The sequence below is a fragment of the Lactuca virosa genome, chromosome 5, assembly GCF_052849685.1.
Source record: "Lactuca virosa cultivar CGN04683 chromosome 5, Lactuca_virosa_CGN04683_v6, whole genome shotgun sequence".
In the NCBI taxonomy this organism is placed as follows: Eukaryota; Viridiplantae; Streptophyta; class Magnoliopsida; order Asterales; family Asteraceae; genus Lactuca; species Lactuca virosa.
This window is the reverse complement of record NC_136430.1, coordinates 136,950,506-136,975,214: the sequence shown is the minus strand read 5'-3', so window position 1 is coordinate 136,975,214 and position 24,709 is coordinate 136,950,506. Positions and strand designations below refer to the sequence as shown.

The 24,709-nt window shown below is 35.6% G+C and overlaps 2 protein-coding genes across 5 annotated transcripts; both read right to left on the bottom strand.

Moving 5' to 3' along the window:
• Positions 1 to 7,518: 7,518 nt before the first annotated feature.
• Positions 7,519 to 14,620, bottom strand: LOC145115552 (phosphatidylinositol 4-kinase beta 1-like). Of its 4 annotated transcripts, none has more exons than XM_079051855.1 (18): positions 14,463 to 14,620; positions 13,172 to 14,378; positions 12,790 to 12,981; positions 12,629 to 12,677; positions 12,199 to 12,331; positions 11,697 to 12,117; positions 11,196 to 11,276; positions 11,013 to 11,105; positions 10,611 to 10,680; positions 10,235 to 10,344; positions 10,046 to 10,150; positions 9,540 to 9,593; positions 9,148 to 9,291; positions 9,001 to 9,054; positions 8,841 to 8,915; positions 8,388 to 8,471; positions 8,108 to 8,305; positions 7,519 to 7,910 (listed from the first exon to the last, which is right to left on the bottom strand). In XM_079051855.1, exons 2-17 carry the CDS (start codon positions 14,210 to 14,212, stop codon positions 8,204 to 8,206), a joined length of 2,808 nt encoding a protein of 935 aa, XP_078907981.1. In that variant the 5' UTR covers positions 14,213 to 14,378; positions 14,463 to 14,620; the 3' UTR covers positions 7,519 to 7,910; positions 8,108 to 8,203. The 4 variants fall into 4 exon arrangements, with proteins under 4 accessions (XP_078907981.1, XP_078907982.1, XP_078907983.1 ...); XM_079051856.1 differs by having other exon boundaries at positions 13,172 to 14,241; XM_079051857.1 differs by having other exon boundaries at positions 7,519 to 7,721; positions 13,172 to 14,620.
• Positions 14,459 to 18,450, bottom strand: LOC145111782 (uncharacterized). Its single transcript, XM_079048033.1, has 2 exons — positions 18,043 to 18,450; positions 14,459 to 14,635 (listed from the first exon to the last, which is right to left on the bottom strand). The coding sequence occupies exons 1-2, from the start codon at positions 18,448 to 18,450 to the stop codon at positions 14,459 to 14,461; spliced, it is 585 nt and encodes a 194-aa protein (XP_078904159.1).
• Positions 18,451 to 24,709: the final 6,259 nt, after the last annotated feature.

The following is a 24,709-nucleotide window of genomic DNA, read 5'->3' as shown; positions in this document are numbered from 1 at the left end:
TCTCTCTCACTCATCCTTTGTTTTTGGTGTTTGTGACTCCATTAGAGGTGCAACACTTGAGGCACTAGAGCTTTCAAGAGTCAAGATCATTCGTGGAATCCTTGTTATTACGAGATAACAAGCAAGGTAACATTCTAACCCTAGTTTTTCATATACATCTCAAAAATTGTATGCTAGTATTAGGGTTGTTGCTTTGGAATTTCTATTTGCATGTATAACTAGAGAAAAACTTAGATCCAAAGCAATTAGGGTTGCATGATCACATAGGAATGTTATTATGCTCAAAATCCAAAGCAATTCGAGAATGCAATTATCACAACTACTAACCAAAATGATATTTATCAGATATTTAAAATCTACTAGCAAAAGTGTTTCCTCATAATCAATTTCATGAATTAGAGTGCAACCTTTTGCCACCTAGATTTAATGGTGTACATGTTCCCATCCATGTGAATCTTTCATTTCCAACCTACAATCACAAGATAAGGTTTAGGATAAAACCAAATTCAAATTTAGCTTCCCTTTCAATCTTTCATGGACTGAACTTGTTTATTCTTAATTTCTTGCCTTCTTGTAGCACAAAGGCCTACCAGTGCTTCCATGTTGTTAAGAAACTCACCCATATTGATCAATTCACTTTCATTGACCAACATGATTTGCCTTTTGTAGTCAAATGAGAACCATAGAACGCATAAGCATTGCCAACCAAATTGGAAGGTGCATAGAAACAAGAATGTGTCAACTTAACATGATAGGTCATCAACCTCAGGTCGTGTGCTAGTGATAACTAAAAGGTTTATTCTTAATTGACTCCTGAAACTCTTAAAGATCATTAAGACTCCCACTGACTTCTTGACATTTACGTTTCTCTCTCAAGGAACATTCCGTGACGAGCAAAAAAAATATTCAAAAGTTAGTGTCGATTCTCGACAAGAAACACTTCATGGAATTGGTCTTATTTTATCCTTTCTTTTAACCAAAACATCACAACTTCCAATTCCAAATCTACTAAAGTAAGAAAACATTATTACTCCACATTTCATGATGCGTTATAAACCTACTTAGTATGAAATAAGTTTCAAGATATGATGTGTAGTAACTAGAGCATGGCTCTAAAACTTGATTGGAAAATGAAGTGTGACTTATCTTTTGATTTGAACCATTTCAACAATATCTGATTCCTCTTCTAAGTCAAACAATTTCACTAAGATGTTCTTCAAGGATCAATTGAGATATAGTTCCACATTCATTAAGATGATCACAAAACACGATACTAAGGTACTCTCCTTTCCTTTCTTATTGGAGAAACCTTTATCTTTCTGCCTAACAGATTCTTCTTATTCTTTCTGTCACCCTTTGAAAAACCCTTTTCAAAATGTTAGAATTATGCTTAATCTTATAAACACAACCATATTTACTGAATCATCAGTAAATCATGACGAATAGAATTTTCATCCTTTGTGGCAGATTTAAATCGTCCATATCAATGGACTAGACTCATTAGTCCTTCACTTTGACTCATATAAAACATGTGATCAATGAATTAGTCATAATCTTTCAAAGATCAAGATTCTCATACATCACACAATTTGAATTGTATGTCTCCAAGTTTCTACCAAATTGAAACTTGGGTGATGAGAATTCTTTATCACTTAGTCAATTATGACATTTACCACAAGTGAAATAATAAGAATCAAATCCACAATTAATATTGCTAATAATATAAATGTAACCAACACTTTCATAGATGTCATTGCAAGGAAATATAAAGTAAACCAACTATATAAACCAAAATTTCACTTTTATTGATAATAAACGAAAATTTGGAACTTGTCCTTACAATGCATAAAATAAAACTATGTTTCTAGACATTTCCTAAGCAATCTATTAAATTATCATAACTCCTAAGTAGTAGCTTCAAAAATATAAACCTCAAACCATGCAATCAAAATACATATCTCACGATCAGATTTAGCTCACTCTTCTTAAGCTTCCTTCTTTCTCTTAGATCCTGTAATACCATCAAAATGTGATCATCACATCATGTATTAAGAGTCTATGAATAGGAACTTATTAAAATAATGGAGTTGGATAATGGATGTACTTGAAGTAGAGTCACACGACTTGAATTTACCATCTCTAAGATCTTTCAGGTAGTCTAGACAGCTTCGCAACCAATGTCCCTTCAATTGAAAATAGAAACATATGGACTTTTTAGGATTAGCACATGTAACTATCTCAGAACTAGCCTTTCTCTTTAATATACGATCAAATAGTTTGACATTGGCCGATCCCTTTCCATTGGGAAGAGAAATCTTTTCTGGATTACCATTGTCAACATTGTCTATTTCCATGGAAATTTTGGAATTAGATCCTTCAAACACTTTTGCTTCACTTGTGCTCTTAAGCATTTCTACTTCAGTAACAATCAACATATGTGTTAGATCAATTAGGGTCACGTCATGGTCGCTCATATAAAAGTTCTCAATGAACTAACTATACGACTCAGGAAGCGAAAGTAAAACCAAATCAATGGCTTGCTCCCTTAGGAAAACAACATCCATTCTGTCCAATTTGTCAATAAACGATTTCATTTCCAGAACATGCGTACACACAGAATTTTCATCTTGATGCTTGCATGCCAATAGGGCTTGAGTAGTTTCGTATCTTTCAACTCGTGGCATGGTGAGACTTATTGGAGGAGGAGGAGGAAGAGTTGGAGAAGCTTGATATCTATTTCCACTATTGCTCGAAGAAGAGAACATACTTTCACCTTGATCAGAACGTGGAAGATCATCTTCGGAAGGTAGAGGAAAACAACTTCCAAAAAAACAAGAAATACGATTGTTGTCTTGACTTGACATATATAATAGTAGAAAAGAGAATTCAAGTTAGTTGATATATAATCCTTAATTATTAATCCACAAATTTGAATTAAGGCTAGGATCCATATTTTCGATTCGAACTTTGAAGAGGGATGTCGTAATCAAATTCGAATCTGTTTTAGGTGGGTAACGCTTTTACCAATTTCAATCTTATGAAATTCCTAGATCTTTTGAGATTCATTGAATCTAATCAATGACATGTTTAATCTCGATTATGCTCTCACTTTTGTGACTGGGATGTTGAGGATCACAAACAAGATGTGAATAACCATGCAAATTAGTTTGGTACTCTTGATTTCATTTATCATCTCGTTTTAATGTGTCAGTTAACCACACACACTCCATTAATCAACGATAATTATCAAGACACCCTTTACCACCCTTTATTAGTCCCCTATTTGTGTCGGTTAACCATACACGCTCCACTAACGACTTATAAAGTGTAATGTGCAATTTCTTGGATTAGCATACAAATTCACATTTTTCCTAATGTAACTAATAGTGAGATTTTAAAATAGTATAGTTACCTTCTATCGTTATACTTTTAATGAGATTAATTTGTCCTATCAAACCCGTTCGGCTAACGAACCTCCACCATACAAGAGAGTGGTGGATAAGAATAGATACCCAATGGCTGTCATTTTATAAGCCGCTTCCTTAAACTCCTCTTATAGTATGGCTTCGTGACTTTTCTTATACATATATATATATATTATATGTATAAGAAAAGTCAGTCAAACCGCTAGTACGCCTCATATACTTAATTTTCGAAATTTAAAAATAAACCCTAGTATTTTGCAAAGTTTAAAATACATCCTTATGGATCTTATTATTAATTTAATTAAATTATTAATTAAAAGATAATCAATGAATCCATAAAATGGTTTAAATTTAATTAAATTAAAAGTTTAATTTATTAAAAGATTAAACCCTTGCTATTTTAAAATGTTTTAAAATACACCTTATACTATGTTTATAATTAAAAGTTATATATATATATATATATATATATATATATATATATATATATATATATATATATATATATAACTTTTAATTATAAACATAGTATAAGGTGTATTTTAAAACATTTTAAAATAGCAAGGGTTTAATCTTTTAATAAATTAAACTTTTAATTTAATTAAACTTAAACCATTTTATGGATTCATTGATTATCTTTTAATTAATAATTTAATTAAATTAATAATAAGATCCATAAGGATGTATTTTAAACTTTGCAAAATACTAGGGTTTATTTTTAAATTTCGAAAATTAAGAAATTAATTTTAATTTAAAAGTAAACCAATCATGAATTCAAGATAATGATATCTAATTACGTAGATAATTATTCAGTTTTACTTATTTAAAACATTATTCTAGGTAATTATCCTAATCAAATCATGAGATAAGCAGAAAATCCGAATTTTGTGGATCTGACTGTCCAACACGTCGTGGTAAACAATTACCACGTTGTGGTGGAAGAACACCACACCGTGGTGGCGGAACATAATGACGATTATGTTTTCTTCTCCTTGTTCAAGTTCAACCATTGTATCAATTCAATAGAAAACTAAACCTACGCTCTGATACCACTTATGGGTATTATGTAATCCATATAAATCATATGTGTACATGCAACCCTGAAAATTGATCTATGTTTTCTCTAATTGAACATACAACTTGAACAACAAAATATAAACCCTAGAACATTAGTATATAATCAAAAATACATAATTATGGTTATAAGAATCACACATTGATTGTTATATAGTAATAATAATGTAAATCCTTGTGTTGTTGAAGCCTTGAGAGCAAGTGTCACAAATGTCACGCCTCTAATGGTTCACACCCAACACTAGCAAAGGAAGACGATTGAGAAGAAGGAGATAGGAAGAATTTTCGGCCTAACCCTCTAAGGAATAGCATGGCCGAAATTCTTAGGGTTGAGGTTGTATATATAGTGTAGTCAGGAAACCCTAGATAAGCTTTAATCCAAGATTATTTTAAACCGGGTAATTATCCATTTTCCTGTTTATCCACAAGGGATCATTCTAGAAGCCCTTAGGCTTCAAGAAACCGTCCAACCCATATGGAGGGTTCTAGATTGCCTCTTGCTCAACTATTGAACAATTGCACTTCAGTCCCTATACTTTTAATTAATTCCTCTAATCCTAAAATTAATTCCAATTAATTTCTGATTAAATATTAATTAAATATTACTATTTCTAATTAATATATTATTTTCATAATATATTAACAAATTATTTATTTCAATAATAAATCAAAACTCTCTCTCCAAATATCATTTTGTCTAGTTGCTAGTCTTGAGGGCAACCCAAAAGGATTGTGCGACTATCAATTTAAGTGTATACCAATTATAGTTATGGGCTTAGACAAATAATCCAACACCATTTGCATTGTGAGATTGACTAAGATGGACATGGGAAATGGATTTAGGAGCATATGCATTACATTCCTCCTAATGTTGTGAACTTAATTGTTGATACGTTTTTCTCAAATCTATTATATTCCTTTGAGCCCGTTATAAGGGTATTGAGATATTTTATTGATTTAAACTATTTCGGGGGTTTAACTTTGAGTATGGATGATAGCCATCATCCTTTACTCTCGAAGAGTTGACATCAGGTATTCTCACGTTGTATTCTCACGATGCATTCTCACACCTTACACTATATTTTGACATGTTGCTCTAGTTAGAGATGAAGGAGGCTTGGATATTTAGAAGATGATATTAGTTGTAATATCATACTTTTACTTATGTTTTGAAATTCATTGTAATATCCTCGCTATATTTTAAACTAAAACTGAATTGGGACCAAAACGTTTATCCGTACATGTTTTAAAACTTAAACTCTGGTTTTGGGATGAAATTTTGATTTTAAAACAATTTTAAAATCACTTTATACGAAAGATGTTTCAGAAATTCACTTCAATCTGCTAATAATCTTCTCTACTACATAAAATGTACTTGTTGACGCACTTCCTAATCCTAAGACAAAAGATATATATATGTTGAAGCTTCAATGGTCTTCATCACTTGAGATGTGTGAATACCGATAAGACTTTATCCATGGATAATAATATATTTCAAATAAAAAAGTTACTTGGTTAGCTTACAATATTATTTCGTGTTAGATTTTTATCATCAAAATAAAAATCGTGATGTTAAGTGAATTAAAGACTTACACCAACACAAAATCTTTATGTACGAAAATAATAATGTAGATTGCACTAACTAGTAACAAACTTTCCCATTTTTACCAAATTATGCAACACGCTAATTTTTTTAGCAATAATAGCAACCAACTTGCATTTGTTTTTACCGATTTAGGCAACATGTAACATGAAACATATAATATGATATTGCATGTTTTGGTAAAATGGTAAAATGCTTTGTTGTTTGGTGAAATTTGCCCATATTAATATCCAAACTTCACTTACCACTAAGCACTCAAGGAGACAATTTGTTCAAGTCAACATTCTACAAAACTAAACCTTTATATATCTATAAGGGATGACGGAGTCGACGATCGGTTGGGAATGGGTTGAGGCGGTACCGACGGTACCGTAAAGTTGTGAATCCTTGATTCGCGGTTCCAGCGAGCTAGAGCCTTTAATCGCTTGCAACGGGTTAGAGAAGCAGTATCTTTCTCTTCTCTTCTTACGTTGAATTGAAGGGTGGATCCTCTTGGAGGAAAAACCTAACTTGCTTGGAGGAGGAGAAAGTTGTTGTTGTTTATTTTGGGAACTCAAAACGTATTAATCAGAAGTGTTTTTGTAATGCCCTAAACTTTTTTAGGGTTCTTCAGTTGGGCTGAATATTAGGCTCAATAAAATAAAACTAATAATTTATCAAACTTCTATTGGGCCCAAGATATAAGATTAGAATTAGATCATTACATTGCAAACTTTTTTTGTTTCGGTCGAAATATATTTTTAATTAATTGTCCTTATTTCATTATTTTATAGCATTTGAGTTTCAATTTGACTAAATCTTTGACAAATGATTCATTTGTCTCTAGTACTTTTGTATGTTTAATTGATTGTCCTTATACCAAAATAATTTTGTATGTTTTTAAATTTGTTTGTGAATTAGTTTTGTAGGTTTTTAATATTTTGTAAATTAGTTTTGTATGATTTTTATTAGTTTATATTTATTTTAAAATTAAAAATTAAGTGAGTTGGAAAATATATTAATTCCATATGTTGTGAGTTGGGAAAAGAGAAAAAGAAAATAGAGAAAAACTGATGTGAAGATGATGTGGTGGTAAGTTGAGTGGGTTAGGAGGAAATGACTCCTTCCATCCTAAGGAAAATTGTACCACAAAGCAACCAACTTTCCTAGTTTTATCAAAATCGACAACATATTTTTTTTAACCATAATATCAACCACTTGCATTTCTTAGACTAATATGTAACCTCAAATCTGTAAATAGGATTACTAAAACAAACTCGATCAATCACATAAATGAACAATTATAATTTATATACGTGTACATAATGCTAATCCAATGATAGCTAGATCAAAAATAATAATAATAATAAACAAAATAAAAATAAAAAGATTACCCATGAACACAACTTGTAACATGTGTATCACGAAGATAACAACTTTCAAAACTTTGATATTACCAATACCTTAGTAACCACTTGCGATTGTATACATAGTGTCCAATATAAACAACATCAAAAAAACACTTATCATACTACTACTATACACTACAACAAATACAATAATTAGCGGTTGTGTAGCAAAAAAAAAATGGTGATAAAGCAATCGAACTATTGCTTCTAATATAATCACATGAAATTTCCCTGTACATTAAAAGGGTAAAAATGGTAAATGTCATCGATGGGCGCCCCCACCAATCGGACCAAAAAACTTGTCATCCTTTCCCTTTCATCTAGAAAAATCTTTGCATTATGTTCCTTTGTTTCCCATTGGGTGTTGTCCGGATAAAGTAAATAATATTTAATAAAATATTTGAGAAAATGGAGGTACACCTGGCGAAATGTAAGGAAAAAATAAATGTGGGAAATTTGTAAAAAGATATGACTTAATGGGGAAAGCCTCATTTCCCTGACTTTATCTATTAGGGCTTAATGCAAGAAATATTAACTTACTTTCATTTACTTGTGTATTATATGAAGGCGTTCTTTGTACATTAAGTAAGAAAAAGAAACACTGATATAAAGCTTACCGGATTAAGTCATGCCCCCCATCATTAAGTCAGAAAGAAAAGACAGCTTGGTCCAGGGGCTAAATAGTCATTTCATGGAACCGAATGAAAGTGATATTAGAGTATCCCATTCAAAACCCTTTGATAGTAATCGTATTGACGTGTTCTCCATGCATCTAAGCTGCTGCTAATTAGAGAAAGCACCAAGGACACACATTGCTGGAACAAAATAACCAAAATAATGTTACTTTTTTTAAATATAAAAAAATAATAATAAATAAATAAATATATATAAATTTACTTCTTCTGTTAAACTTAAATGAAAACGTTTCCTTAAGTTTTGTACAGTTCTCGGACCACCTTTGAAGCATGGGAAACCTGAGTCCTGGAGAAGAAAGTGAAAAAGAATGTAAGGGCATTTACGTCTTTTTGCAATTGTTGTCCCGGTCCAATGCACGCCAAACACAGTATTAAACAGTATAGCATCCTACTTTTACTTATTTCTATTTCAACATTGTACTTTCTTTTTCTTTTTCTTTTTCTTTTTCTTATTAAGGCTTGAAAATGTACCTATTATAGCATTGTACTTACAATTTATTTTTAGGACATTATACTTTGAAAATTTTCTCAAATACAATGTTGTAATAAAAATATTTAAAAGAATAATAGTAGGATGCTATTATAATAAACAAATGAATGAAAGTACATTGCTATTTATTGTATTTAACCCTAAAAATGATGAAGCTTCCATTACCTGCAACATCTCAACAAGTAGAATTATCTGTTCTGCATGTTTTCGGCATGTCAGAAACCCTTGGATGCATAAAACCTGATTTCAGATTGGATAAACACTGAAATCATGAAAAGATTTTCTCAACTTATTTTATTAAAAAAAAAAAAGATAAATATTATACTTTGAAATAGTCGAAGAACTCGCTCGAAACTCCCTCAGCATCCGAATCCATAACCTAACACAAAATGACAAAAACCAATGTCAAAATCGTCTATGGCTATTACCAATTATGAGAAGGGTATTCACGTCTTTTTGCAGTAGTAGTTACCTCAAGAAGTTCACGTGTTAACTTGAAAGGTGCACTTTCAAAATTTACACCCCCGGGTGAATTGGAGAGCATGAAGCCAAAGTCAATGTGTATAAGATGACCTTCTTCATCAAGCAAAAGGTTGCCATTGTGCCTATCTTTCACCTATATGTGTTGAAAATGCAAAACAATTTTTTTTTCAAGAAAGGAATTAGAATTTGAAGGGTAAAATCACAAAAATCATTTCCTACTCATTTACATTCTAAGATTGCAAAAGTGGAAAATAAAGCAGTGACAAAAACTGCTGTTAACTTTGATAACTGATAAATTATTTTATTTTGTATATTAAATTTGTAAATAGCTATGGTCATTATTGAGTTGAAAAACAAAGACTACTAGTAGTTTTTAGTCACCTGTAAGAGGTAGCAAACCAGGGAGTATCCAGCCATACTTTCCACAAAGTTCCTCTGCAACAAGAATTTAAATTCCATGATTATGTATGTTTGGTGTGTCAATGAAATGAACCTTTTATATAAAAAAACATTAAAAAAACATAAGATAATAAAAGCTCATTAAAAACCCAATTAAGATTATGATAAAAAAAAAATATATATATATATATATATATATATATATATATATATATATATATATATATATATATATATATATATATATATATATATATATATATTCGGTAGTCATTTGTAGACTGTAATATAGAAACATGCATTAATTATAATGGCATCATTTTTAATAATTGGGGAGATATTTTATATTTATACCTCTTTCCCATGCTTTTTGTAGAATTAAAGAATAGGGAGTAGAAATACTAAAATAAACTAAGCAATTAAAGTATGTTTGCTATTTCCTGCCATCAACCCTTAAAATAAATGCAGAAATTGTAAATATCATTTACCTGTGAAAGCTTATAACTTGGAGAATTTTCTTGATATTTGGCAATAAAAAAATCACGTAAGCTTGTGATATCAGGATATCTGCTTTTGATAGAATGAAGTGAGGCCTACAAGGATCCCAGGAGCAAATTATTTAATAAAAACAAGAACTTAAAACTTAAATAATAAATAAGTTTAGTAACATTAATTACAGTATCTGGAATCGTTTCAATTAGAGCTGTGTAAGAAGAAGTCACTAGAACTTCATATGGTCTCAGCCACAGAGGTAGTCCAGCTTCCTGGAATATATCTGACATAAACACTACATCTTATTAAATTATTAAAAAAAATATTTAATAATTTTCCACATATACTATTTTGTATGGAAAATCAGTCTCATTCCACACTGTATATACCATATAACATTAGAAGCTTAGAAATTTACAGTTGGTGTAAATCACAAATTTATAATTTTGTAAAACAGATTATGCACAAAATTGTTTGTAGAATTTGCTTGTGTAATTTGTTATAAAACTGAAAAGCAGCAATAACAATTAACAAGTACAATTATAAGATTAACATACATACCATAGAAGTGAGAAATAAGTTGCACAGCCAGATGTTCCTGCCTACAATCATCCCCACTTTTCACAATAACCTAAAAAATAACAAAACTAAAATAGATTAAGAAGAAAAGTTTAAATCTTTTATCCATTCCATTCATGGATTCACAAAGGATTTGTTTAGGAATGGAATGAGTCGTTGTTTAATTTGTATGTAGGAATAGACTGAATATTCATATGATTATTTTATACTATATGTAAATACAGTATATTGTTTTGAAACTTTATTTCTATATGTTGTTATAATTATCTTAACCAACTTTTATTTATAAAAGAAATCTATGAACTCAATAAAAGCTCATTAAACCCAAAAAAAAGTCATATTTAAAAAATTAAAATTGTAAACTATTTAAAATTTTAAACCTACCGAGACCAAATCCCAACCAGGAAACTTTCCATATACTGAAGCCTGACGAATTCTATCTTTCTTTGCCTCCCAAAGTTCACCAGATAATACATCCTGTTTTCATATAAAAATCTCTAAAACATTTATATAAATTTCATGCCAAATCTAAAAATAAAAAATAAGAAAAAAAATGTAATCTCTCACCTTTGACTCTGCTTCTGATGACTCTTGACTAGACCTCTTTACACAAAGTCCAGGAGGTGCTCCTCCTCTTAATGCAGCAGCCTTTAAAAAAAAAAAAAAAAACGTTAGTATTAAAAACTAGTCAACCCTCCATTTTGTTTCCTTTCTTTTTTTTTTTATAAGTTTTTGGGTGCTCCACTTTTCCCCCAAATTCACTCTTACTGTTCTTTAGTTTTTCATTTATCTTCATCTTTTGATTTTTTTTACTATGCTTAACTACACACCCAAATGGAATTAAATTTACAAATCAAGAAAAAAAATGTTATTATATAACAATAAACTTCAATCAAATAAGATATGTAGCTAGATAAATTACAAGAAATATGTTTAATATCCATTTGACATATATAATATATATATTTAATAAAACTAAATTGAATAATTACCATGAAATCTGAAAATTAAACTCATAATGAAAATATCTTTAGCAAAAAATAATATGTAGAAAAGAAAAAAAACTACCTTAACTTCCTCAAAAGCTACCATACTCGGGACCCGGCGGTGCTCCCGCCTACGTGGCGGTTCCTGAACCACTATGTCATCCATGTGGACCCCAGGGTCCGCTTTCAACTCAACCCTCACCCATTCCACATCATCACCATCTTCATCTCTAGTTTGACCACATTCATGGTCAAACTTTGACTTGGATATTTGATTCTCCACTGAAAGACTCACCTGCACAAACTTTGCATTTGAATCCCACAAGCTACTCATTGCTTCATCAATAGCTTGTGAAGTGGTTCTTGAAATCTTATTAAAACCAGAAAGATACATATCTTGTCTATTTGGTAAAGGGTAAGCCCACGGAGGTCGTTTTGGTAAATTTGCATCTCCGTTAGCTAATGGGGTTCCACCCTTGGAAAGTTTTTGGTCCTTTGTGTTGCTACTCAATACAAAAAGAATCATCAATAACCATAAAAGGGTTGAAGAGTGTGTGTGTGTGTGTATGTGTGTGTGTTTTTACCTTGAGGTTTCACTTTTTAATACTTCAACACATATTAGATAAGGTGCCTTATCCCTAGAGTTAAGAAGAACAGCTTCATCTTCTGGAATGTGAACCACACGATACATTCCCTTCCCCATGGGAAAGCATAAGCCTATCATACAACCAAATATTGTAAAAGTTAAATATATAAAAATTATTATTATTATTTTAATCGTACTAATCAATGGAGAACAAATTGCAAATGACTATAGTTTACAAAAGATCTTGAATTGTTTGCATTCATTTCTTTATACAATTCATTGAAGCTATTTCATGGTTTATATAAGTGTGTGTATGTATATAGATACATATCCATATCCATATACATACATGCATGTTCACATAAATGATTGTTGTTTGTAAATGGAGAGAGAGAGAGAGAGAGAGAGAGAGAGAGAGAGAGAGAGACCTCCACTACTCTGAGCTGCAACAACATGATCATTGATATCAGAGAGTGACTACAACAGACATAAAGCAAAGATTTAGTATATAGGAAGCAATGTTTTGCAAACATATAACAAAATTTTACCCAAGTTGAGAAGAAAATTAAAAGGAAAGATGAAGCACAACCTCACAAAGAGCACTTTTGCGTTCTTCAACTGGAAAAACATCTACTAAACCATATGATGTGTCACACAAGGATTGAACAAACTCAAGTGACTCATGATATGTTCCTTTACGAAATTGTGAAGGATTTGTATTTGGCAATGGTGGTTTAGGATTGGATCTGTCATGCTTTTGCTTTGGTGAACCAGGTTGCTTCTGGTAAAAGAAACATTACATATATCAAATGCATATTCAACTGTGTTAGCCAAGAAAACAATTGCTTCTAAGTAGCTATGTCAAGTAATTACTAAAAAACAGAAAATAAATTTGCAAGAAGATAATGGCAGAACTTTGTAGATAGTATTAAAAGATTCAAAGGATCAGAAACCTCAAATGATGGATATACCTCCTTGTATTCCTCATCATCATTAGCAGCAATATCTTTCTGTTTGTCTTCAAATTTCTCTTTAATAAACTTATTAAAATACCCTTCTTTATCATCATCACCTTCTACAGACTCCAAATCGCCTTTGCTAAATATTCTTTTTAAAAAACTATCTGAGCTTGATGTCACCTCATTCTCATCTTTACTATCTTTTAAAAACCTACTGAAAAACTCATCTTTCTCCTTGTCTTCATCATCCCTTTCCATGGATGTCCCTACATCCTCTTCTTTAGAGTCTCTTAAAAGTCTTGTAAAAAAACCATCTTTTTCTGATTCCTCATTATCTTTATATACAGATTTCCTAAAACACAATGCATCCCGGACTTTTTGACTAGGAATAAATTTCTTGAACATATTATTTTCATCTTGGGATGCTTTACTACTACTACCTTCATCCTGCAAATTGTTCCCTGAAGAAGGTGAGAATGAAAAAGACTTACGAAACTGGTGAGATGATGTTAATGACAGTAACCGTTGCTTTGAGGAATGCCATCTGTTTAGTACTTTATTCTTTCCCAAATTGATAGCTGACTCATTTTGAAGTCTAACCAAAGGTGCCCATTCACCCATCAAAGTGGCTGCAATCTGACATTTCTCTTGGATTCTACTAATTCCCTCATTATCCTCAGAATCTTCAAGCTCAGCAATAAGGAACCAATGCACTTTCAGTGCTATCTTAAGTGATTTTGAGCATATATCAATGACAAATTTATCAAGTGAAGGGCTAGGTTTGTGAACAAGCATGTAACAAATCTGAAACAAGTAGCTTTCAAGGCCAGATAATGGAAGAGTGTACATACGGTTGCAGAGATAATCCCTAACCCCTGAGTGATCATGTTTGTAGAGATAACTAACAGCAATCCACTCAGAGAAGAAAGCGGAATCCAAAAATCGAATCAACCATCCGTTCTCCCCGCCATTATCGATTGATTGATTGTTCCGCGTGATCTCCCTCGGTGACTCATCATCTCCCCGAGTTAATCCCAAAATCCTCACCACCATTATCGAATTAAACTACCATACTCCTAAACCTACATTGAAAAATGACATCCGATCCTAAACCCTCAAAAACATTGATTAATTTCACAAGAAAACGCGGAATTAAATCAAAACCCTTGCAATGGCAGTTTTCTGCCAATCGTACTACCGATGCTGCATAATTTTGCTCCTATGTTTCGACATCAGAGATTTTGAGATGGAATGGACGAAAAAATAAAAGGAAAACAGAGAGAGATCTGACGAACAGTCTTACGAGAAGAGTTTGTTGTATGCAAATGAGTTATTATTCGTCTGCAATGTTGTAATGCAAGTCACCTTTCTTCTCCATCGTTGTTTCCGTTGCTCGGGCATTGAAAACGGCAAGAACACCATTTCCCCTGTTCGGAATACAATTGTGTTTTTCAAATATGTAGCAACATATTTCCGCTAAACTTTTATCAAATAATTTCATATAAATTAGAGTGAATGACATAAATGGTCCTTACGGTTTATAAAAATATGTGATTTTCGTCTCATGCCTCTTTTTTGCGGTTTGGTCCCAATGATTGACCGGTCTATGTGAAATTACTAAAGTATCCATACTTACTTATATTAGCAATTTTATATTGATTTTGATTAAAACCCTTATTAAATATGGAACCCACCGCCACCCCTACCCTCACGGCATCGCATTCGGCTTATTTCCTTGCAAGACCCTCATATTCTTCATTAATTGTCTCATAACCACAACCTTGTGGATTCATGTTCTTAATTATGCACTAATGGTATAAATGGAATTAACAGGCCCGGTGATGGGCATGGGCAAACTGGGCATAGGAACAGGGCCATTTTTTGATGGGGCCCAATTTTTTCTTTTACTGTATTGAAATCAAACGATTCAGACCTAGTGTCTAAGTACAAATCATTGACCAGCAAGCAAACGGGAGACGTACGTACTGAGAATCCAAGAAGCAGAGCACGCATCACAAACCAAGAACGCGGCAGAAGGCAGAAGCGATTTTCAATTGATCATCATCAATTCAACATTTAGCGACTTTATCAGAATTCAGGTAAGGGTTTTAGTACTTTTACCCTCTCTGTTAATTGATTGCTAATCACTAATCAGACAAGGGATATCGAATTAGAATTGGTGAATTAGGAACGAATGAATGTGTATCATTTATCAGAAAAGCTTGAAAAGGGTAACCTCAAAGTTATTGGTTGGTATTTCTGCTTAATTCAGATTCGACTTTTGGTTTATATGATTTTTTTTTTGACTTTTTACAGTGAAACAAGTATGACTGTTCTTGGCTATCTTGCAAAGCTTATACTCGGATTCTTTGGGTAATTCTAAATTCCTTTACAATCAAAATCAAATCTCATATTTATTAAAATTGGGTTCTGATTGATTGTGTTCCCCTTGTTAGGTTAATTGTTTCAATTGCTTGGGTTGCACACATCATTATATGTTGATTGACCCTCCACTTTCTCCATTCCTAAATGAGGTTTTCATAAAAATTGGATGACATTTGGGGTAATTTCTGAATCCTATTCTATATGTGAGTGAAGAAACACATTAATGTTGTTACATTGACCAAATTGTCCTTCCTTCACCAGGTCTTCTGGGCACTACAACCTTTGCATTTTTCTGTTTCTACCTTTGCTTGTAGTTATGTTGGGGGCAATGATGCTTAGTATGAGACTAGTGTTTATCACTATCCATCCAATGAAGTAAAATTACCTTTCTATCCTATTATGTTTTTTGTTTAATTGTGACTTGTGAATGAATATCAAGTAAAATAACCTTTCTGTCCAGTTGGGGAGGTACTCTAATGAACTCTTTCCTGTTCAATGTGGCTCTCTTTCTTCTTTGTTCAATCAGGTAGGATGGCTCATTTTCTTTATTAATTATTAATATTTTATAGTTTTTTAACCAAAATATCAGAACATAGTGTAATGACTCATATCCCATTCCATTATTCTATTTCATTATTTGTAATGGTTGCATTGTTGTTCTAAATAACTTATGATTCACACTTTCAAACGAGAAAAGCAGATTTCTGAAACTTATCATCATTTTAAAAAAAACTTCAGTTTATATAATTTAATTCATCACATGTTAGGGCCTAAGGGCCTTTTTTGTGCGGCTCGTCCTGTGCATTTGAATCCTCAGGACCGGCCCTGGGAATTAACATAAAAAGTAAACACATACAAAATGCTCATGAAGATCAAGTATTTATGAAGTAACTTCATTCTCTTAGGATTTTGAAACTATCAATGAATTAGATTTTGGTGGTATTCTGACAACATTTAATGAACCATCTTTTAGAGTCCTTTGGTGAATAGTCAATGTAATAGTATAATAACCGATTGAACGAGCTATTCCCCCTCACCTTCTAAACCACCATTTGAATATTGTCGGGATTGATGGAATCTAAAACAATTAAAGAAATCGTGGTGGAAAGAAAATTCTATAATTTTATAACACCAAAAGATGGATCTATTTAGATAAAGAGTCTCAACTAACAACAACCATATGTGTTTAGAGTTAATACCCTTTAAACATGGGAGATCACAATCAAGATACATTACACATATTATGTATCTATATATTTCAATCCAAATAGTTAGTAAACAATCAACCGATAAAAGTTGCTCTACTTTCTTTCTTCCTTCTTTGCTTGTGTCGAACATAAGGGAATGGGATGGAGAGGAGTTGCCATGTGGATAGGTAGGGATTATGGTTTTGGCTATTGTGTTGTTTATTTCCATTATAACCATAATCCCCAGTTGTAGCAGAGAAAAGAAAAGAAGAGAATAGAAAGTAGGGAGAGAAAAGAAGAGAAAAGAAAGGAAAAGAAATTTATCTTTTGTGTTCTTGAGTTGGAGAGAAGTGGAAGGAAAATTAAACATTTTTTTCTTTCTCTCCAAATCGGAAGGAAATGGGGAACATCGGTTTTTTTTATTTTCTTCTCACTTACACTCATTTCCTTTCTTTTCTCTTGTTAAGTTGAACTCGGAAACAGGGTGTTAATACATGTATTATTGGATGAGGCTTCTAAAGCTCATTTTAAGTATGCCCAATAATGTAAGGCCAAGGATATTTAGCCTTTAAATAAATAAAAAAAACTCTTATTTAAGCATCTAATGACCATTGTATTTAATTTTTTATCTAATATATAATAATAAATAAAGTATTTATGTTTTCGTATTTTTTTAGTTAATAAATAGAATTTATGTTATAGACATTTATTATTTACTAGGTTTAAACCCGTGGAACTCCACGGTTTAAAAATTGAAATATAATTATACTTTTGATGGTGTAAATAAAAAGATATCAAATTTTAGAAATAATGAAGAATTATGATATTGTAATGTAATTAACATGAATAAATCAAATACAATAAAGTATTATAAATTAATTAATTAATATGATGGATGAAGTGTGATACACGAAAACAAAATAAAAGATGGTAGAAAAACGGTTCTTATAAATTCTCAAAAACTTCCTTATAAACGACATTGGAAGTTTTATTTGTGAGACTAACATCCTTATCTAAAATTAACAATTTTAATCCTTCCCTGCTTTGAACTCTAGATAAGGCAACATACAATTGGTCATGTGAAAAGACGAGATGTTTGAGAAACAAACCAACCTTCGATAACGACTGTCCCTGACTCTTATTAATGGTCATTGCAAAACATACAGCCAATGGAAACTGTCTTCTTCGAAATTTGAAGGCAATTTTCTTTTCTGATGGAGTTAATGACATTCTTGGAATAAAAGTGTGGTTTCCAATATTAGTTCCAGATATGATACGTGCCTCAATAACACGTTTGCCCTATGATATCACCTGGAGTCTTGTCCCATTACACAATATATTTTTCTTATCAATATTTCTCAGCAACATAACGGGAACACCAATTTTTAAAACTAACTTATGGTTTGGTAAACCCGATACTTTCAGACCATTTAAAACATCATGTGAATATAAATTTGCATCAAACTGATCATGGACAAATTCAGATTGGCATATACTATCTGAACTTAAATATTCAACCTCGTCTCCTGGAAACTTCGATAGCAAACGGTCGTTTATTTCCTGACCCACTTCATTTTTTGGAGCAAGTATTGCTCTTTCTTGAAAATAGCTTGTATTGTTGTACTTTTCCAAAATTGAAGGATATATGAAGTCGATTAATGAACCTATGGGATCATGTGGATCATTAATGAGAATATCATCTGGAATATCAATAACCATTTCTCCATCGTTGATACCACCAAGTTTGCCTTCTCCTATATCCAACAGCCATTTTGCAAAATCTCCGATTTTTTCTATATCAGATTGATCCCTTCCAATAGTTAGTCTCGTGTTTTTTTTAATTTATGGATCTTTATGTGTTGCCATAAATATGACGAGCTTAAAGAAGCATTAACAATGTTTTGTCTTGTAACATCCCAAGTTCGGAACAAGAAGTGAAGGGTGCTAAGTGTAAATAAAGGAAGGGACTCGACGAGTAGGTACGCTTACTCGCCGAGTCGGAGAAGGTTTGGATCGCGCATTAAGTGACCAACTCGCCGAGTCGGAGGCTTGGACTCGACGAGTTGGTGCTGGAATGAGAAAACCCTAATCTTAGGGTTTGCACCCTATTTAAAGGACTTTATGTCCCTCTTCCATCCTCCTAAACCCCCAGAGAGTTCCAGAAAACCCTAATTTCGTGTGAGGCTTCATTGTTGAGAAGATTGGGGCTTGGAAGAGGAAATTGGTGGAAGGAGCTTGATAAATTGGAAGCTAGCATCAAGGGGCTTGTAAAGATCTGGGATCTACATCAGTTTTGGGCACATCTCTGAGGTAAGGAGCCCTTATCTTAAGCTATTTCCTTTTTGGTTCATCCTTGGTGGTTGTTTTGGGAGTTCTTTAGCTTGTTTTGAGATCTATTTCGGATTTAGAGTTAGATCTGAGGTTGCTACTCCAGATCTAGACTCATGATGGCCTAGGATGTCATAAAGCTTCAGTCTTTGAGTTGTTGGTGAAGCCCCTTTGTCTAAAACCCAAGCCCTAGTGTGTTTTGGGCCTATATCTCCTTGGTTTCACGTAAAGTTTGCAACTTTATGTGAGGGTTAGGCTGTAGAAGAGTGGATCTATGGATTGGATCCCCTGCATGGCTCGAAAAGCCTCTGTATGGATTGAGAACTGAAGAGACTCGGCGAGTCACATGGGTGTACTCAACGAGTTGTATGAACATGTGCATGGACTCGGAGAGTTGGAAGAACAACTCGGCGAGTCTGTTGAAGATTGCCTTGGACTCGGCGAGTCTGTTTTTGGACTCGGCGAGTCAGGTCGCAGAACCGCAAACCTCTTCTGGTTAAGACGCAGATCAGTGAGTCGAGGGGTGACTCAGTGAGTTGGACAGGATGGGACTCGGAGATCGTTGGACTCAACGAGTCTTTGGGTGACTCGGCGAGTTGAGTCGTGTTCTAAGAGTTTTCAGAGTATAAGGACTCGACGAGTCAACGGGTTGACTCGGCGAGTAGGGTCAGTCAGGAAGTTTGACTTTGGCCAGAACTTTGACTTTGACCTTCAAGGGTACTTATGGAATTGGTTCTTTGGTAGTGTTCTGTGGTAAAGATCGTGTCGGTGGTCGGAGCAGCTTGGTCTTATCTTTCCAGTCGGCAATTGCAGGTGAGTTATCCTCACTATATCGACAGGGTCTACGGCACCAAGGCCGGCCCTTTATCGGATGGAAATCCGGGTATTGTTGTTATGTTATTGCTTTGTTAGATCTGCATCCTGGTATTTAGGATGATGTTATGTTAGTGACCTGGTTAAGGTCGGTGCCCGGTATATAGGGTAATGTTATGCTAGTGACCGGTTAGGTCGGAATCCTGGTTAGGATGTTGATATGCTATGTGATCTGTTAGACTGATAGTCTGGTTAAGGATTTGTTATGTGATGAATTGTTTTATATGCACATGGTTGTTTGACGGGGGTTGGGTTGAGGCGGGTCCTGCTTTGTGCTGTAGGCCAACATACCCAGGGCGGACCGGATATTTCGAAGGCCCAGCGAGCGGTCCGGATAGGCTGAAGGCCCCAAGAGGTCGGACCAGACGTGTCGAGGCTCGGAGAGTGGACCAGGCCGACTGAAGGCCCGGTGTGGGCGGACCAGTCATATTGTAGACTCAGAGAGTGGACCAGGTGGATTGAAGGCCCGGTGCAGGCGGACCAATCACACTGTAGACTCGATGTACATGGCTGGACTCGGAGGGTGGACCAGGTGGACTAAAGGCCCGATGCGGGCGGACCAGTCACACAGTAGACCCAATGTGCATGGCTGTTCTATTTGTGATATGTTATGAGTATGTTTATGTGTGGTTGGTATTTTGGGGGTAACTCACTAAGCTTTCGGGCTTACAGTTTCGGTGTATTGTTTCAGGTACTTCAGGAGATCGTGGCAAGGCGAAGGCGTGATCGTACCGCTCCTCATGTTTTATGATTTACGTGATATGGTTCTGGGGATACTCTGATGTTTAAACTATTTTGAAAACAAGATTTGTGAACTTAATGGTTTTTGAATGAAATAAAAATGTTTTAATTTGGCTCAATTTTTATGGATGTTACAAGTTGGTATCAGAGCCTTGGTTTGAGTGAATTGGAGGAACATTCGTGTGAATCCAGTCTCAAATCAAGGAGAGATTTTCGAAAAAACTTTTCAAAAGGTTTTTAAAATAAGTAAAGGAGGACGCAGAGGGTACGATCAGCCGGAGCCAGTAAGTAGACCCCAAAATACCATAGAAGTTACTGATTATGTGATATGTTAGAACAACATGCTAGTACTAGGCTAGGGATCTTCAGGAATTGCATGATAGAATTGCCTGATTTGTGATGCCTGTTAGCCTAGGGTTTTCTTGATATGAGATATTCGGTATTCCTCTAGGGGTGAGGATTGAGTGCTTGTTATGTATGTTTGTGCTTAGGGCGTTGTGGTGATACTTGAGACAAATGTGGGTAGGTGTGGAAGGTAGTATGGGCCCGTACTACTGAAAGCACAGGACTCATACGCGTGTCAAGGAAGTCACAACCCCTAGGTTGTTGGTTAGAGGTTAGTTCTCGGAGGATATGCGAGGTATCTGAGGATCTTGTTGGTATATTGCAGTATGGCGGATGCGAGGCGTGTCATGACTGGATCCGGATCGGGATCAGGACAGGGTGAGCAGGAGGCCCCAGTGGCACCTGAGATTATCGGCCAGGAGGGGCCAATGTTGACAGAGGAGCGGGTCAGGGAGATCATCCGCAAGGAAGTGATCGAGATTGTCCGGGGTCAGATCCCGGAGTTGTTTGGGACTATTAAGTCCGCTATGAGGGAGTACTTCGATGATCGTTATGCAGCTCTTACTGAGAGGGCCGCCGCGACAGCTACAGCGGCTGTAACAGCGGCAGGGGGAGGAGCCGGTCGGGGCTTTCAGTATCGGGATTTTGACAATACGAAGCCCCCTACTTTCGATGGAGTTCAGGATCCGATCGTTGCTATGAGATGGTTGTCAGACGTGGAGGGTTGTTTCTTCACGTGTTCATGCCCTACGGATCAGAGGGTGAGGTGTGCTCTGAACCTTTTGAGGCTCGGGGCGAAGGATTGGTGGAGGTTGACTACGGGATCTTATTCTGATGCGCAGCGGGCTGCGGTTTCGTGGGATCAGTTCAGGGAGATGTTCAGTACTCGCTATGTTCCACAGGTTGAGAGTGAGAGGTTGGCTCAGGAGTTCCTGGAGCTGAAGCAGGATTCGGAGTCGGTGACGGAGATCACCAGGATGTTCACTGAGAGGGCGATTTTTTGCCTGGAGTTCGCGTCGGAGCAGGCTCAGATGTCCCGGTATCTGAGTATGCTCAAAAGGGATATTAGACAGTTTGTGTCTACGTAGAGATGTGATACCTTGTTAGAGTTGCAGGAGGCCGCCAGGCGGCGTGAGTTGGAGATTGAGTTACAGTTTCGGGAGCAGAGGCAGGCCCCGGTGCAGCCGCAGCCGGCGCTGAAGCAGTTCAAAACCGTTGACTCCAGGATTGGAGGTCAGAGCAGCCACACTTGTGAGAAGTGTGGGAAGGGACATACCAGAGTCTGTAGGGCCGGTGGTGCGTGCCGCAAGTGCGGGAGAGAGGGGCATTATGCGAGGGATTGTCGTCAGATAGCCCCGGTACAGGATATGAGGATTTGTTATCACTACCATCAGGTTGGACACTTGAGAGCCAACTGCCCATAGTTTGCTGCAGGATCGGTGCAGGCTCCAGCACCGGCCACTTTGAGGATTACTGGCGGGGGTCAGGGTGGAGCGGAGCCTCCGAGGGCTCAGGGACGCGCATTCCAGCTTACAGCAGAGGAGGTCAGGGCAGAGCCAGATACAGCTGCGGGTATGTTTCCATTATGATATCTTGTTATCTTGTTGATTATGTGGTATTGTAATCTGTTTGCATTGTTCCGCATGTTTCGTAGTATGATTGAGGATCTTAGTAGTTAGGAGTTGTAGTTGGTTAGCATCCAAGAGGATAGATGATCGGAAGGTCGGGTATATGATATCTTTGTTGGGTATGGCACCTGCGATGTGAGAAGTGTTCAGCTGAGATTCAACTTTCCTGGAGTTCGGGTGTGCGATGGCGGAAGGGTTATTCGATGAAGGTTACTCACTCCCGAGGGAGTCAGTTCATGGTTAAGAGGGAATATATGGAGTAAGGACGATTGAGCTATGCCGATTTTGGGCATCGGTGGTTGGTAGTCGGTGCACTAAGTGGGGGAGAATTGGAAAATTCTCCGGTGAAACAACATACATCCACGGATGGTTAGCTGTTTGGATTTCAGCGGTGTTTTGCTGAGGGTGTGGATCGGTGAGAGCAAGTGGTAGACAAGTGGGGTGGAGCACAGACCATGGTTTTCGGAAAAGGTGACTGATTGTTGTAAGGCCTAGGGTTAGGCCGGGAATTGAGTATATGGAATGGAGCTGGAGTTCGGAACCCCAAGAGGGCTAGAACAGTATGCATGGGAGAGATTCCCGGGAAGGATGGTTCAGGGTGACGTACGACAGTGTGGAGCGGTCTGGATAGACTGAAGGCTGGAAGGCGTACCAGTCAGACCGAAGGCTCGGGGAACGGTCCAGACAGGCTGAAGACCCAGGAGGGCGGTCCAGACATGCTGAAGGTTCTGAGAGTGGTCCAGATAGGCTGAAGGCCTGGAAAGGCGGTCCAGTCATGCTGAAGACTCTGTATATGTTAGTGGATCGGTATGTAGAGAATGAGTGATTATGTCGCCATGCAATGGTAATCGATATGGTCTGGCCCCAAGTATTGATCATGATGATGAAGTTGGCTGGAGGTCGTGCGTGGGCCTTGTTAGTATGTGATCAGATTCGGAGTATATGGGAGTTCGAGAATAGCAGTTGCTCTACACGGATAATGTAGAGTGGAGTTTCGCTCAGTGGCACTTATAGGTGCAGTAAGGGTTGTTGAGTAGATTTCCTGGAAGGGGAAAGGTATGTAGCTCCGGAAGGAGTGTGGGTCCTCCGAAAGGAAGGCAGTGGAGTAAATGGATGATCGAAGTGCTTCAGTTATTGTTAGTAAGCACTGGGATTGCACCGGATGTATGGAAGTACATACGGGTTGGCTGCTCGTTGAGGTGGTGGCAATGTTGAATGATGCGCAGACATGTTTTCAGTCTCCTTGGAAAAGGAGGAGGTTAGTGGTTCCAGATTGGAGATTTGGACAAAGGAAGATGAGACAGCAGGTTAACAAACTCGGGAGTAGTCTGGACCGGTGCTGAGGACTGTATAAGGATATTACTGATGGGTTTTGAGCAATTCTAACACTCCTAAGTGTACATGCAACCCTAGAAAACCTTGGATCTATGTTTGTCTAAGATACATGCAAAATACTTTTTCCAAGGTTCATAAACCTATCTAGCATACATGGGGAACATTATAATATAAAAGATAGCTAGAATTACATACCTTGTAGTTGTTATGATTCCTTGAAACCTTGAGAGCCTAGCACCTCAAGTGTGATGCCTCAAATGCTTCACACAACACCAAATGCTTTGGAATAACTTTGAGAGAATGCGTAACACTCTAAAAATCGGCCAAGCCCTCTTATATCTTAGTGTAACCGATTTTGGTGAGTATGATGTTCTTTATATAGTGTGTCACATCTAGGGTTACACCATGTAAACCCTAATGTGACATGACTCTTCATTTCCATGACCCATGGGTTTGTAACTCCCATGGAGCATCCAATGGGTTTAATTCAACTTGATTATCCATGGAGCCTTTTAGCCCACTATATAAGTTATGGATGATTTACATAATCAACCCATATATTTAATTAGTCATCTTTTGATCACTTAATTAATCCTAGATTAATTCTTGATCAATACTAATTAAATAATACTATTAATATATTAGAACTTATAATATATTAATAAACCACAAGGTTATTTCTCTCATTTAGTCTATCCAAATGCATGATGCCATGCAGCCCAAATGGA

What these genes read in the sequence shown, in the direction of transcription:
- LOC145111782 (XM_079048033.1), bottom strand. Translation starts at nt 18,450, where the DNA reads ATGGTTATTGATATTCCAGATGATATTCTCATTAATGATCCACATGAT. An exon ending in GTAATGGGACAAGACTCCAG is followed by an intron (nt 14,636 to 18,042) that starts GTGATATCATAG and finishes ATAAAAGTTTAG; the next exon opens with CGGAAATATGTTGCTACATA.
- LOC145115552 (XM_079051857.1), bottom strand. Translation starts at nt 14,212, where the DNA reads ATGGTGGTGAGGATTTTGGGATTAACTCGGGGAGATGATGAGTCACCG. An exon ending in GCAAAAGTGCTCTTTGTGAG is followed by an intron (nt 12,678 to 12,789) that starts GTTGTGCTTCAT and finishes TGTCTGTTGTAG; the next exon opens with TCACTCTCTGATATCAATGA. An exon ending in TTGAAACGATTCCAGATACT is followed by an intron (nt 10,151 to 10,234) that starts GTAATTAATGTT and finishes GGATCCTTGTAG; the next exon opens with GCCTCACTTCATTCTATCAA.